This window comes from Ammospiza nelsoni, chromosome 4 (genome assembly GCF_027579445.1).
Source record: "Ammospiza nelsoni isolate bAmmNel1 chromosome 4, bAmmNel1.pri, whole genome shotgun sequence".
Classification (NCBI taxonomy): domain Eukaryota; kingdom Metazoa; phylum Chordata; class Aves; order Passeriformes; family Passerellidae; genus Ammospiza; species Ammospiza nelsoni.
The window spans coordinates 67,216,650-67,232,746 of record NC_080636.1 but is presented as its reverse complement, the minus strand read 5'-3'; the positions used below and the strand labels follow the sequence as shown (position 1 = coordinate 67,232,746).

Sequence of the window (16,097 nt, the reverse complement as noted above, 5' to 3'; positions counted from 1 at the left end):
GTGCTGCATTTCAGGGTGTATCCACTCTGGGCACCTCACAGGAGTGGGAATGATGGGCTGCTCTAACAGAGGGGCTGTGCTTTGCTGTTTCTAAAGCTTGAATAAAGTACACACAAATATACACACACCTTTTTTTCAGCAGTGTCACTATTCTCACCTGGTACTATTGGGGCTTTTTCTGCCTTAGTTTTCCCCATAAAATAAGGAACAGGCTAAAGTGTCTGTACCATCTGCAGAACTCTGAGATCCTGCTGTTTCTTCTAGACACGTAATATGCTAGTGTGATAAATCCTTTTAATTTTCTTCAAAGTGTCTTGTAATGGTTTCTGTAACATCAGTAATCCTGCCATTCTGTGCAACAGAACAATTTTTCAAGTAATTAACATTAGACTAACAAGTGGGTTGAAAAATACTCTTAGACTAGAACAAAAAAATGTATTCCAGCCTGCTTTTATGAGTCTCCTTCCTTCATTGAGAATGAGATGGTTTTTATTGCCATTTTTCAACTTCCTTATGTTCCTGATTTTGTTGCAGTGTTCCAGCAAAAGGCCTGTCGAGTGACCAGTGACAACAGCAGGACATACTGCGAGGCCAGGAGCCCTGGTACAGAGTTTATTTTAGCTCTTTAACTGCCATGATGTTTTTCAGTGGAGCTAGCAGAGTTTTGTTGTGACTTGATTTTAGGTGATTTAGCATCTGTTTTGCCACCTACAATTTATATCCTTAATGGTATTGCAGCATTAAGAGATCAGATTAAAGAAAGAAGACTAAAAGTTATAGTCTTGTAGGAAAGATTTGTAGAGTCAGAATTACTTTACACTTTTCTGTTTCCCTTCATGATTGTGATTAAAGCCAAGACAAGGAAGGACAGGAGGGCTCAGCTGTGCAGTAATTCCAGCCATGGAAAGACAAAAGTGGGGAGAGCAACAGTTCTCTCCTGGGTACCCCAAGATGCATGTAAAGTTGATTACTTGTGGCAGTCCAGTTGTTATTTGAGTTGTAGCACATTACAATGTTGCTGCTATAAATTCCAATTGTGACACCCCTTTGAACAATCCTTAATGGCACCTTCCTTGCTTGAAATGAAGATAGTGTTGCATGGTGGAACAGAAAACTGACCCAAATCCCATTGATAGACTAAATTTTTATCCTGGCCACTCCCCATGCAGTGAAACGGGTGCAAAAGCCTCACAGAGGGCTCAGAGCCCCTGTTCCTTGGCTGCTCACGTGTTCTGCATCAGCCATTCCAGTATCAGTATCCTGGGGAGAAGCAGTGCTACACCTCCCTGGAGCAAGCTGTGAACCTGATAATGCCCATCTCCCTTCAGCTGTGTTTGTACCATAATCTGCAGGAACTCTGGGCTGCAGTGTTTTCTTGTTGCTGCAATGCATTTAATAATGTATTTCCTTCCTTGGAGGAAGGCAATCTTTTGAAATTTCAAGATTCTTCCTGACCAAATTTTATCCACAACTTTTGAGATATGTAATGTATGATGTTGAAGAAGAAAGGATAAAAAGTACTGTGGATATTTTATATAGCAACCATTTCCTTTAAAATGTCAGTAATGTAACTGTAGTGCTAGAAGGAAATTATTTCATGAACCAACATGCTGCCAGAGAGTAATGGTAGAATCCTCACTGATTTATTGCATTTCTCACTTTGTACATTTTGTTGTAGAAGCACACAGAGGTCACACTGAGACAGTAACTTACAGCACTGTGGTACACAAGATCCCTTCTGAGCAGGAAGAACTCATCCACTTACAGAAACAGGTGAAAAATGGGGCAATTTCTGTGGATGAAGCCCTTGACAGGTTTAAACAGTGGCAGAACAAAAAGCAGAGACTACCATCCACTCAACAGGTATGAGTTTGAAATTTTTCCCTTGATAGAAATCTTGTTCGGATGTTCTAAAAGCAAGTTCTTGTGTTTTGGCTCCTGCATATCAGGTCAAAAGCAATAATCATTATTTCTATGCAAATCAGCTCCCAAGAATCTTGCTGGTTATAGTTCTGAATCTTCTAGATACCCGTTCCCACTGTTGTTTGAGAGGTTTTCTGAGTTTGGTTTAAGTGCAGAGTTAAATATGCTGTTCTCCAAAGACTTGGGTTTTAAACTGTTGGCTGATGTGCATCTTTCATGAAACCACAAACCTTATGTCACCAAACAAACCAAATGTGCTACTGAGCAGTGTCAGCTAACAAAACCTGACTATATCAAACATACATTTATTCTAGCAATTATAATATATTAACTTACACCAGGCTTTATGCCTGTCTGAAAGGGTTGAATATACTTAGTGAAATCCACAATTGTTGGCAATGCTCTACAGGTCCTTTGTATTGAATGTATGGAGTAAATTGAGGTGCACACAATAACAGGATTTACAAAAACCCACACACTGAGTCACTGAAAGAACTGCATCAAAGCTGCAAGTCATGGAGAGGAGATTTGTTAATTACTTCTAAAAAGACACATGGAGGAAGAAGTTATGCCCTCATTTTACAGGAGGTCATACACTAACAAAAATAATTTCTTGTTGTCCTTTATGTCATTTAGTAGAAAGAGGAAAAGCAAAGCTAGTCTGCTGCTTTTCAGAGTGAAAGAGCTATCAGATGCTGCCAGCAAGGAGAGTGCTCTTTGTGTTTGCATCTGCTTGAAAATCTGAGCTTTGTCATCATAGTGGAGCACTTAACAGCCAAAGTGCAAGGGCCTGGAACAGTCTGGGGGCCCTTTCCCAAGCTGGGCACCAGCAGCACAGCACTAGGATGCCACCTTCCAAATCCATCTGCAGCCAAGCATGCAGATTAATTGCTGGTGTTGCTCTCAGTCAGGGGCATTTCTTGTGGAGGAAGATCATATCTAATCTGTACCATGATAGCAGCACCAAGTTATGTCTTTTTTTTTCCTTGGTGAACTATAAGATATCCATATTTCAAGGAAGATTTGCTTGGCCTTTTTTCAGTGCTTCAGTTTTCAGTGCTTCAGGAAAAAAGCTGCTTTGTAGTGGTGGTTTTTACCCTGCATATCATGTGTGACTTTTCTTTGGTTTTGCTCCATAGAAAAGTGCTTTCTTCTTAGTCCTCTATAAACATGATGAACTGACTTCATGCTGTCACTGCAATTTTTTGTTCTTCACTTGGATTTTTGAGGAAAAATTGCTTTTCCAAAAAAACCAAAACAACCCCAAACAAACAGCAAAGAACACCCAAGACTCTGTAATCTAATGCCAGAATTATTTTAACTTACTGCTGGCAGGGATAACTCCACAAGAGTCTTATGTAAAAATGCTAAAATTAACATCAAAAACATTTTTCAATCTTTTAAAATTATTTTCCAGGAGAGAGATGCTTGGTGTTCAGAATGCTAAAGAATTCAGCTCTTTATAGTGTCTTACTATTTCTACAGTAAACTTCCATTACTGATTTCTGCTGCAGGTTTTTTGCTTGTTTTTTTACTTACAGGAAAAAGTTCATCACCTGAGAGACACCACTATCAGAAACAGACAAGAAAATGAAAACCTCAATGGTAAGTTGTGCTTTTTCTGCCTTTAAGGACTCTGAAGCCTTGAACTGTAAGTGTAGTGCAGAGGTCTGATCCAAACCCTTTTGGATCAGGCATTGAATTTGTAATGAACATCTTCTGTATCTGATCACATTTATTTTAGCATAATCAGGCCTTCAGCAGTGTCAAGATTTCATCCCAAAGATGAACTCACTGTGAGTTAATGGGGCAGAAAATTTACCAAGTCTCTGTGGCTTAGCTTTTCTGTAGCCTATTTCCTACTGCATCATCAGAATTTGGGTAGATGGCCTCTTTAGAACAATTTGCTTGATGACTTCAATATTTTATTTGTAAATCAGCCATCAATTTGCAAATTCTTGATGAACTTTCTACTGCTACAGCAGTTTTTATGAGTATTGTGGTCATTATTTAAAACTGTACCACAGGTGATTTAAGATGCTTTTTCCCTTTTGGGAGAAAAAAGGGATTTTGTGGGGTGCCCTGTGCAGGGCCAGGAGCCAGACTTTATGATGATTGTAGGTGCCTTCCAACTCAGAATATTCTATGACTCTTTGTGATTGAATAGCATCTACAGTAGTATGAAACATCAGCTTTTTCTGCAAGTGGTTTTCTCTTGCTGTTGCAAAAAGAATCTGTTAGAGGGTATTGGTTTTAGGCCTTTGGTTTCTGTAAACTTCAGTACATATGCTGAAAGGAGAATTGGGGGGGTTTTTCGCATTGGAATTAGTACCATTTGTATATCTCTGTTAAAAAGTATGACCTAAATGCATTATTTCCTTACTGCAAGAGAAAAAGTACTGCTTTCATTATTCTCTTAGCGTTGGATTTATGTGAACTTGTGAGGTACAGTAATTAATTAAGGGAAATTCCTGCTGGCCCAGTAGCAGCTCTTCCATCCAGATATTTCAGCTTTAATATCCTCTGTGGCTGGCAGGGAAGCAGTGTCCTGAGCAAAAGCCTTCAGAAGGTGCTCAGAGTCTGAGGGCTTGGGATCACTGCAGCTCATGAGAAGACCAGGGTGACTCTTGAGAAGTATTTGTCTGTAGGGTTTCATTTTAAGGCCACCGCAGCAGTTCTGCCTCTGTAGCTGTCCTGCTTCTCCAGAGTTCCTTGTTGAATCATACCAGCAAAAATGTAGTATCACCACCAGAATTGTTAATTTTGTGAAATTATCCAGTAACTCAGATAATGATCACTATATTCCCTTCTGCTCCTGACCTCACTGCCCTCTCTTACACTGTCATAGAGCCTGGGATGCATATAAATCAGCAGCTTTGCACTGCAGAAATACAGGCATAAAAATCATTATGGTCTGTGTCCAACAACAGAAATCAAATATTTCAATGCTTGAAAAAAAAAGGACTTCCTCTAGAACTGAAGGCATATCAGTGGCAAGAGTAAACAAGGATTGCAGAGGGAGGATATCTACGTCCATAAATTCTCTGAAACAAAAATGACAGTCGCCTTCTCTTTTTCTTTGAAGTTTCTAAGGAAAGCAGACTAGAGAGCATTCATTTGAGAGACATTTTGTTTCACGTGTCATTTAGTAAAGTGGTATGTGTGAATGTCAGCTGTCCTCAGATTTATTCTAAGAATGCTAGTTTTTACATATAGATACAGTCTCTCCCTGCTCTACCTTTAAAAACATGTGCCTCCTTCTCTGGATTCCATGTTTGAAATCAGGATTTGGATAGTCTTTTTCATAGACAGTTTTTGAAGTCTTGATTGAGGATTTAAAGAGATCACATCTGAAGTCTGTTAGAAAAGGAATTTTATTTTATTTTAATGAGAAAGGAAAATATCTCCTAGAAATTAGTATGGAATATAATTTTTACTTTCTTGATAAGTTTGATCTTGCTTCCACTGTAATGAAGTTATTAATGAGAGTGGCACTCATTTCAGTCTTCCATTATAACATTTGATTCTATCTCAAAGTTCATGTCTCATTTTGTAACAATTTAGTATAGGACTGAATAATGGCCTAAAAAAAAAAATCAACTGCAAAGCAAAAGGTTCTGCCACTCTTGGAGTGAAATATCTACAAAACACTGTTTTAAGAACAACTAAATAAGGCCTAGGGCAGGAACAATGCTTTAGCTCAATACTGTATAATAAATATCTTGTCTGACACATAGACATTGATAATAACTTTTTTTTTTCAAGTTGTTAGCCCACAGACCAAAACCAACAAAAACAAATAGCTTAAATTAAAACTCAGGGAAATATATAGATGATTTGTGGACAAATGCTCCACTTTTAAATCTGAGTAGCCCAGATTTTTCAGGGTGTACCACCAAAGTACTGAACCAGAAGGAGCCTATTGCCCATGGGAAACTTTATCTTTGAGCAAGGCTCCTTAAGCTTAGGTAAGGCTGGAGAGTCTTGGGTTTGTGCATGCCCACCAATAGAACAAATGGCAGCAGCTGAGACAATATTTATTCAAGGATTACTAGACAAGTTTCCTATGAAGTCTTAAAAAAACAACACAGCTTTCATGTGCATCCCACATCCTTACTTCCTAGCAATGGGAATATTTCAAAACCTGTGTGATGCCTACCTACAGCACTGGGCATTTGAATTACCTATGTGAATCTCAGCCCTTTCTGAACATGGAATTTCAAAATCTGCCTACTATTGCAGTTACATTATGGCACCTTGTGTGTCACATCCCACAGATTTAGTCATCCAGCCCCTAAAAATATGCACAAGCTTGCAGAAACTACATAAAATGCTTTGAGTTGTTTGTAGTTAGCTATCCCCTCACAGCTAATCTCTGTAGAACCTTGAACTTGTTTGTTAGGGAGGGAAGTGCCAGGTTCCTCACCAAAACTGGGAATGCCTGATGTTCTATCTCCTGGCTTGGCATAGCAACAAGAACTGAGTATTAGGTGTCCCTGCTTCATTGCTAGGTAATGAGCAAGACAGAGGTCACAGAGGACAATCTATAACTCAGCTGGACTTGAGCAGACAAATACTGCATTAAGCAAATGTTAATTTGCTTGATTTATTATTACTGGTGGTGGTGTTGCTACAACTGTTATTTTTTAATGCCAGCAACTTCTATAATGATTGAAGGTAGGTCTTGGAAAAAAGTTACATGTTTTAGTAGTCTTCCAATGACAAATATACCCATGGGACAAATGAGCAATTCAGTCTTTGTTTCATCTGTTCAGTCTCGGCCTCCCTGGCAAGACTGTCAAGGTAAGTGGTCTGCTGTGGAGAGGTCAAAGCTTTTTCCACAGGCTACTCAACTGCAAGCATTTATTTCTGAACTGTTAAAAGCAGTAGGTACAGACACTGGAAATGGCCTTCCTATCAAGAAGGGCAACTTTACTAGCTGTTACTGTAGACATTTTAATACTGACCAGCTCCTGCAAGGTCCTGTAAGTAGTCAGGTAATCCACTGCAATAAAGGCATCCTCCCCAGAATTTCATCTGCCACATTTTGATTTCCAAATTTGTAGATGCCCAACTTGCTGCCAAAGACCAAATCTCTTTCCCATCTTGATCCAAAAAACACCCAGAAGAGCACTATACACATTCTACAAACTGGCAGGTTATTGATTACATTTGCTATCCAAAATGTCTGGCTTCATTCCCCAGCCCTCATCAGTGCCTTGTTTTTAGTCCAAGTTGCTGACAGACTGCTTATTCATCAGTTGATGCCTCTCCAGCTTGCAGGTTGTGTCTGAGTTCCCTGAAAACTAGAAAAACACCCCTTATTTTTGAGTCCAACCACCAATTTCTGTTTTCTCTGCTAGGTCAACAGGAAGATGAACAAAGACAGACCCTAATTTTGGCATTTGGATTCACAGGCACTAAAACTTCTTTAATCAACTTAGCAAAGTTGAAATAACATGGGATCCTGAAGCACATACAAGCTTTTGTATGTTTGGACAGTGAGGGAGTCATAGAAAAGCTGCTTTTTCCTTCACGGCTTCAACAGTATTTCAGTCAGGACTTCGAGACATGTAGTCTCGAAAATACTTACTTGTTGGTAGTTCACAATACTGTCCACTGGACTGGTGAAGGAACATCTTTAGCCTGGCTTATTTCCAATTTCTTGAGCTTCACATGATGCTCAAAGTTTAAATCTAGAAATAACAAAAACTCAGTTTCCTGCCTATTTGTCACCAAGTCAGGTCTTCATGATGCAAGCTCACAGTCCCACTGCTGACAGGAGTTCTCCAAGACAATGAATATCCATGTATCTCTTACCTCTCCTAATTGTCACCAGGAGAGACCAGCCTTGCTGTTGGGAGTAAGATTTGTACAAAATCCATCTCATGTCATTCTCCCACACGACAACTGCTTATTTCTGTGAGTGTCTCTTGCTCCCCTGCTCCCAGGGACATTTGCTGTCTTCATGTTTGCAGTAAAGCACATAAAAAGTGTAGGAATGTGTTTTCTGAATTATTCAACTTCAGAATATATTTTGCACAAGCCTAACTTATTGATTTCAGTGATTACTGATTGCATCTTTTTCTTTTTAGTCTACAACTAGGAGCCCCACAGACCAGGAACAGATGCCTAATTACCCAAGGTAAGAGCAAGTATATGGGTGCACACACACACACGCACACACACACACACACAAATGGTTTTTGTCATGGAAACAAACACTTGTAGAGGTACTTTCCATCAGAGTGCATTTGTGTAGCAGGAGGGTGGAACTACATCTCAGACAGAGGCTCTGATTTCACAAGATAAACCATTGTCATCACACAGTCTGGTTTGTACTAGAGCTTCTTTTTTATCAGCTATCAACCTATTCTTATTTAGTGCAGGGCAGATTAACAAGCAGTGAGGCACTGAGCTCACCTGTGGGTGCAGCTGAAGACACTTCCTGCCAGTTGTTGCCACTAAGGCAGGGTATGCACCTAAAAACTGTCTCAAAATCAAGTCCTACATCCTGACTTCACAAGCATTATCAAACATACTGAATAAAGTTGAAAACCATAGATACAATGTGTTCAGGCTAAACACAAGACCAATGTCATTTCGATGCTGGGAAGCTTAGAGGTGATGATACTGTCTCCATAAACAGCAGAATTTTCCAATGGTTGTGCTAATGAGTTTCTTGGGTTTGGGGCATCTAATGACCTCTGTAATGGTTGGGGGGTTTAATTATTACTATCTGCTACCTATGTGCTTCCATTTATATCTCATTATATTATTATTATATTAAAATATTGTTATAGCATTAATATTTTTGTTGTTATTATGTAATATTATTAATACTATGAAGTAATATTAGTTCACAGTAGCAAACTGATCCAATTTATTCCTGAAGACAGCTGTAATTTTAAAGGCTTTGTTAGCTAAGTTACTGTGATTCAGTTTGCCTTTCCCAAGTGAGAGGAGTGCAGTGTGGTACTGTTGTTATTTTTTTGAATTGGAACATGGATTCTCTTCAGTGGGGTCTCTTCTACCACCCTACACTCATGTGAAGGAGAGGGAAGTTGCTTCTTGCAAGAACTGTGTGTCCATGTCTCATTTCTGGAGCCAACTGCTCACTGGAGTGCTGTGTCCACACCATAAAACAATAGCTACCTCCTCTGCTGCTGCTTGTCCTCTGAATCACTTCTTCACATTCCCTCTCTTCAAAAGTTCTCATAAGAACAAAAAAAAAATAATAATCTTATGACCTGAGCTGAAAATGAAAAGCTATTGCTCCTTCTTCAGGAGGCAGCTTAACTCCTACATGGGCATTCTGAAAGGAGCTGTTTCCTTGAGTGGAGATAAAGTCACCGAACTTAATGAGTAAAAAAGGTTTGGATTTTACAGGCTCTGAGGCTGGAGAAAACTATTACAAAAACCTGGGTAATATCAGAGATGCTTATAAATTCCAGATTGCTGAAGTGAGATGAATCATGCAAGGGGAGAGGGGAAATTACCCATGGGATGAGAGTAGGTGATTTCTGTCACTTTGAGAAAATAATGATGAAGTAGATGTGGGAGAACTTGCAAATACAATTTATCCAGAACATTCAATAAATTCTGTTTGTGAATTATCCACATCAAACTGCAAGGTCCTCCTCCTCTGCAAACTATGGCCTCTCCATAGTTTTCTTGCTGTGTTCTGTCTTCAGATTGGTTGAAAGAAACCACTTCTTTTTTAAAGACTAATTTCAGGGAGATTCTTGAGTGTTTGACTGTTACAAAAAATAGCAGATACACCTTCAAGACCTACCTTTCTGTTGCTCATGTTTTAACTCTCCAGACAGTTGAGTTTTCAACTCCAGTGCAAATTTCTTAGCTAACTTAGCTAAGAATCATGTTTTCCTTACATAAGGTGGGAGGAGGATAAGGAAATTGATATTCAGCTGGGGGACCTGAAGGAACAGAATGGTTTTGATTCTCTCATACTCATTTCAACAAATACAGTTTGATCTTGTTCCAAACCAACCTGACCAATTGAGTAACAGGCATTTTTCATCATTACCTGCAGTGTGACTCTCCAGCCAGCTGCACACCAGTTTCCTCTGCTTGGCATCCCACACATGTTCCAGCTGTGCCCTGACAGCCTCAGGCTCCATCCTACTGTGACACCTCCATGGGATCATTGCTGCACTTCCTTGGATCCTCTTGCCAGGGCCAGCTCTGGAAGAAGACCAGTATCACTAAAGGAAATTAATAAGGTTTCTTGTAAAGTCATCACTGAATTTTACACCTTTTTCTGTGCTTTTATTTTTTTTTCCAAGATGACAGCTGACAATTTATATAAAGATGTATTACATGCTTTGGTTAATAATTTTTGAACTCATTCCAGTTTTTCCATTGTGCTTGATAAGTTGTTTAAAAGTAGATTTTATCCACAAAAGAGGGAGATTGTGAAAGGCCATAAGATTATTAAGTGAAAGTAAATAAAATTTAGCTTTTGCTTTTTGTTGAAAAATTTTTATATTAACTCTGTATAAAAATTTGTCTTTCCAAGGAATAAGGGTATTTCATCATCAGTTTAAATAATTGTACTCACATTAAAGCTAATTTCTTAAGCCAAACTGTGTAAACCAGTACTAATTACCTAGTAATGCATTAAAGTGATTTCAAGAATTTGGTTTACAAGGAAATTGTGTTTTGTTTAGTAAGTTGACTAAATTGTACCCAGAACAAAACCAAATTATTTTCTACTGCATTAACACAGCAACAGTAAAGGAATAAATCTGGTTAATGGGTATAATGGTCTGCATTCCCATAGTATTATTCTACAAAATTTATGTGAGCATGTGATGATACAAGAGTGTGCAAGATGACTTGCCCTATTTCATGCACAAAAACAAGAAAAAAAGTCTCCTTAATATAAATACGTTTTCCTCCTGAACTACATGTTAAAGTGACACCCAAATTTGGAAGAGGGGAGTGGATTTGAAGTTCAAGCCCTCAAGGCTCCTATTATTTTTCCAATCCCAATACATTATTGTGCCAAGTGAGCTATTAGGAATAAGAATAAGCCAAAAAGCCAATGTTCAAATTTTAAAATGATGACAGAATCTCGAAAGCATGTAAATTTAGACTAATTAAAAATCGCTTTTCTATTTTAAATGGGTTGATTAAACATTTTCAGCAAATTATTAGTTCCCTGGGGAAAACCTGCATTTCTGTTAGAAACACTCCCAACAAATACTGCAGATGTATTGCTATGAAGTCGTAAATATTCAGTGACTGCTGGATTAGTCTGGCAACATAGCTTGTGTACCATACACAAAAAAAAAGCCCTGAAATGTGCAATGTATTCCAGAGCTGGAAATACAGTCAGTGTCTGTGAACTGAGGGCCATGAGGCTGTCAGGCTTTATAGAGGGGAAGCTGGGATGTTTTCAGACTTACCTGGCAACATGGAAATGGGAGTGGGGAGAATTATTTGGAAATCTAAATGAATATAAGCTGTTATTTCCCCCTTAAGAGGGCCTTCTGTCTCCCCTCAATAATATTTATATTATATATAAAATATATAATATTTGTATCTTACAAACCTAGCTAGTCAGTGTATCCCCTGGCAAGCATTCCTGAGTTGACAACATGTAGATGGGGAAGTAAATACAAAGAATTAAAAGGATTGTCATGTTGGTACCTGCTGTCTTTTCTGCCATTTGTTTCTTGTTTCTATAGCAGAGGAGATGAAGGGACCTTTCCTGGGAAGGGGTCAGTTCTCCCAAACTTCCAGGCAGGATCTGGATGCTCTCTGTGCAGCCAAGCAGAGGCTGTGGCCCAGTGGCTCCTGTGCTCCAGTGAGAGGGCACCTGGATAATGCAGACAGTTGTGGTCAATTGTAACAAACTACAAAACTGGAAATTTGCAAAAATAAAGCACAGACAGTTACATCAAGGGAACAGGATGATTTTTCCTGGGGAAAAATAGAGTGTAACAATCCAGCAACACTGCCAAACACACAAAGCAGAAGCCTGAGTGTTGCTCCCCTCAGGAAATAGAGGTTCCCTCTGTGTGCATACATGTATTTGCATCTCTAATGTGACACTCCACGGTTTCCAGCCCAGGAGAATTTAGGATTACCCATAACAAAGAAGCTCCTGCTTCTGCTTCTTCATCCAAGCCCTGCTCTAGGCATCTCAAGTAGGGCAGCACCAGCATTACAGCTCTGGGCAGCCCTGTTTTACAAAAAGCAAGAGTATTTTCAGCTCTATACAGAGTGCAGTGCAGTCTCACAAGGATGCAGGACAGCAACAGGGAAGACTTGCAGTTGTCACTTTAATGAAGAACTACTTTTGCTACACCACACATTTGCTTGGTTCATCACTCTGTCTCCTCTGACTCCTGATATTATATAATGTAGAACATCAAAAACCCAAACCAAACAAAATACACCCCACAAAAATGCAGATCAACTCTTGCCAGTCTACAAAATCTTCCTGAAAAACTGTGTGTCATCCATAAAAATGCAATTTCTATGGTATTAAATTCTACAAGGGCTAAGCAAAAAGTTGAAAACAGGTCTTTTGTTCATTTGGGTTTTGTTTATACACACAGAATTCCCACCCACCCATACTTTGAGGCAGCCAGCCAAGACCCAGAGGAGGAATGAAGGGATGGATTCCTTTTTTTTCCTTCCCAAAGGGAATTTCTTCATCTCAGCGTAGTTAATGATGTTCAAGCTACAAAATCATTATACTTCTGCAAAAAGAACAGCATCTGTTCCCCACCCCTCTCCTATTCAGTATTCACAGTCTGTTTGCTGTTGCAGGATTTCCATACCTTTCCTCAGGGTGTGCCACTGAGCTTCAGACTCGTTTCTAAACAGACATTCCAACACAAAGGAAGTCCTGAAGTTTTCTAACCCATGTGCTTCACTAACAGGGAACATCAGCAACTGCCTGTTAATCAAGTAAATCACAGGAGCCTGAGAGCCTAAGTGGGGCAAGATCCCCGTGGTGGGTGCTCTAAAATATTAGCTAAAACAGCTAAAATATTAGTTTCATTTATAAAATATTAATTTCATTTCATTAGTAAGCTAGGGCCAAGCTTCAGTAAGCCAATCCATCAGCAATAACTCCACTCCACACTTCCAGCTGGCAACATGTATCCTATTAAACTTGAACCAATAACTCAGTGAAAAATAAATACTTTTAACACAGTGACATCCAAGAGAAAGGAAAACAATGCAGAGAGATCCACAGTGACTGCAGTTATCAGCAAGTCTGATCTGCCAGGAGCCCATTAGAGGAGAGGTTTCAGTGAGGCAGCAGTGCTCAGGGATTGCCCACTTTTGCTGGGGTAACTCACCACCTGGATGTGGCCTGTCATCCATGAAGGGGAGGCATGGCCTTGCTGGATGTTCACCCTATAAAAAAAATACCCATAGCATTTCAGCACCAGTGTAACATGCAGCAGACTGAGAACAAATATCAAGTCCTACCTTCATTTTACTAAAGAAGCTGCAATCCGAGCAGGAATGTAAATGGTGCTGAAGATTGAAATCTATCTTCGTAGGAAACATCTACTGTGAGAAGAGCAAGAGCAAAATGACAAGAGTTGTCCTGACAGTGCTCCAGGGGTGTGAATAACAAAGAGGAGGCAGAGCCATGCAGACAGACTGACTGCTCATCCCCTTCATTTACTGTAACCAGCTTTCTTCCTGACAAACTTCAGAGTCACAATTCAGTAATGCTGGAGTGAGTCATTGCAGAAATAGGCCCCAAGACAAGCCATCAACAAGCAAGGTGGAGGGGCATACTCAGCCACTCTAGACACACTGGGATGCAGGAGCTGAAATTAAGAATTGCATCAAGAGAGCAGGAGAGAGTTTAATGGAGGCAGAAAGTGGTCCCAGGGAAGCAGCAGTCAGTTTGTGCCAGCTCCTAGTACAAGAAATCAGAATACCTATACCAGCAGCACTGTCAATTCTCAACAGTAATTTCAAAGGCTTGGATCAGCCTCTTCTTACAGGAAAAAAATAAAAACAAACCAGGAATAAAGCATTCAGGTCTCAAGTCACTTCTGCAAGGACCTTCCATACACACAGAGAGCAGGGGTCCCCCAGAGGTGAAGAATCCATTGGGACTGCCCAACACTTCAAAAAATAAACATAAGTTGCAATTGTTTGCAGATGCAAGTGACATACCATAATAATATGTTCACCAGAAAAAGCTTACTGTTACCATCTATACAGAGAATGCACCTCGTCTGGTTTAAAACAAAAATACAAAAAGCAGCATTTTTGAACAGTCAGCATTAAAGTTCATCAGTTGTAAAGCTAAAATACCTCATTATGAATCAGTGTTTTCAGTCCTGGCAGAGGATAGGCCAAAAGATTTCACCCCAGGGCACTAACCTGTGAGGCTTGGTTGGGTTACAGCAACTCTTCAGAAAGTAACTCTGGATCCAGTGTGCTTCAAGGCAAGACACACAGGTCTAACAATTATCTGAAGGACTTTTTCCTAGCGTGGATTTGGTTAATTCAGTCACCTTCTCTGGAGCTTGCAATATATTCCTTTGCTAGATTAAGTGCTGTTATCAGAAGTCTTTTCGTACAAAGATATTTATAGATAAAGAAAAAAACCCCAAACTTAAATGGAGATCACAAAGCAGACTTGTTAAACTTTGCTGTAGTTTTTGAGGTTATCATAAGCAGCTCTACCTGCAAGGTATGGGCTGGCACAGGCCTTTGCTGTTTATTACACCACAGGAACACCCACGTGGCCTCAGGCTGGAGAAGAGGATCCCACAGACATAATATAAATTATATACAGCTTAGGTTTCAGTCACACTCAGAAAATGAGAGTCAGGCACCACAAGGTAGCAGTAACTAACTGAACATACAGCTTATGGCAAATGACCTCAAACTTCTCATTTTTCCATATTAGTAGGTTCATCTGTGCTTTTCCACCCAAATCTGATTCTGACTAGGCATCAAAATCTAGACAAAAACGTAGACATCAAATCCTAGACAAGCAAATGGCAGCAGCTGCCAGCCACCAAACAGAGCCCCCATCAGCTGCCATTCTCCCAAGTCATAGTTCTGGCTCACAGCACACAAGTGTGGAGAGACACAAAGGAGATTGAGAGTGGGAAAGGATTAGGCAAGGGGTAAATTGCACCATTACCACAAGAGGGAAGCTTTCATTTAAGTTAAAAACTCCATCATAGACAATATACTCAAGTACTTACATTAGTTTTCTATTTTAGGGTGGGTTCAGTGAATCTGTGACCACAGGAAGCAACAAACAAACTTCCTGATGCTGTCTCTAGTTATCAATTACCTTTGGTGCCAAGCAAGCTTCCTCTCTAAAAAAAAAAAAAAGGAAGAGTATAAAATATTCTAAAAATCACTTTTTCCAGCCCTAACACTAAAAACTTTGGGATTGATGTTACTACACAATGGCACACAGGTACCAAAAATTGCAGTGCATATTTTATCTTGCACAATTGCCACTGCCTTCCTGTACAGGAGTTTCAGTCTCACTTAATGGATCAGGCCCAACAGAATACAAGTACTCTGGTAAGGAAGAGTGACCAAAAAGTGATGAGACCAAAACAAGTGAGAAAATTCTACTCAGCTCTACAGAGGATTCTTCTCCCATTAATCCATTTAATGAGTTTTAAGTTGCCTTTATGCCATACCTGACTCCCCTTAGTTTGTTGAGAAGAGGCTAAAATCTGCCAAACTCCTGTTGGAAAACCCTGAAGTATTTTTATCTCTCATTATCAGACACCTGTGGTCATTCCAGAAACAAGAGAAAGAATGATAATTTCATTGCCTTTTGAGCCTTGTCACATCATTTCTTATTTTCTCCTGCCCACCTAAAACAGAGCTTTACAAGATGTGAGCACACTGTAAAAGGAGTCTCAGGAAAAGACACATTACAACAGGATTATTTATTTTATTATTATTTATTATATAGGATTATTTATTTTCTGGATACTTATTGACAATATTTCCTGCTACGTGAGCTTGAGCACTGAACTCAATTGCCATCATTCAGTTATTTGTTTCCTCAATTTTTATGGGTTTCTTTGTTTGTTTTGCTCAAGTGTCATTAACTAGATCTTGCATTCTATTTCTGACTGGTGATCTGAACACAGTTCTTATTTATTTCACTAGCTTTATATATTAGA

The 16,097-nt window shown here is 39.4% G+C and overlaps 1 protein-coding gene across 1 annotated transcript in view; it reads left to right on the top strand.

The window, feature by feature from the left end:
- The window catches only part of BANK1 (B cell scaffold protein with ankyrin repeats 1), a 135,996-nt gene extending 125,329 nt beyond the window's left edge, over positions 1–10,667 (top strand). Inside the window, exons 12-16 of the mRNA XM_059470739.1 lie at positions 535–603; positions 1,679–1,863; positions 3,465–3,528; positions 8,019–8,068; positions 9,977–10,667. Of these exons, the coding sequence (XP_059326722.1) occupies positions 535–603; positions 1,679–1,863; positions 3,465–3,528; positions 8,019–8,029 (329 nt within the window). The 3' untranslated portion in view covers positions 8,030–8,068; positions 9,977–10,667. The remainder of the gene's footprint in view (positions 1–534; positions 604–1,678; positions 1,864–3,464; positions 3,529–8,018; positions 8,069–9,976) is intronic.
- The last annotated feature ends 5,430 nt before the right edge of the window (positions 10,668–16,097 follow it).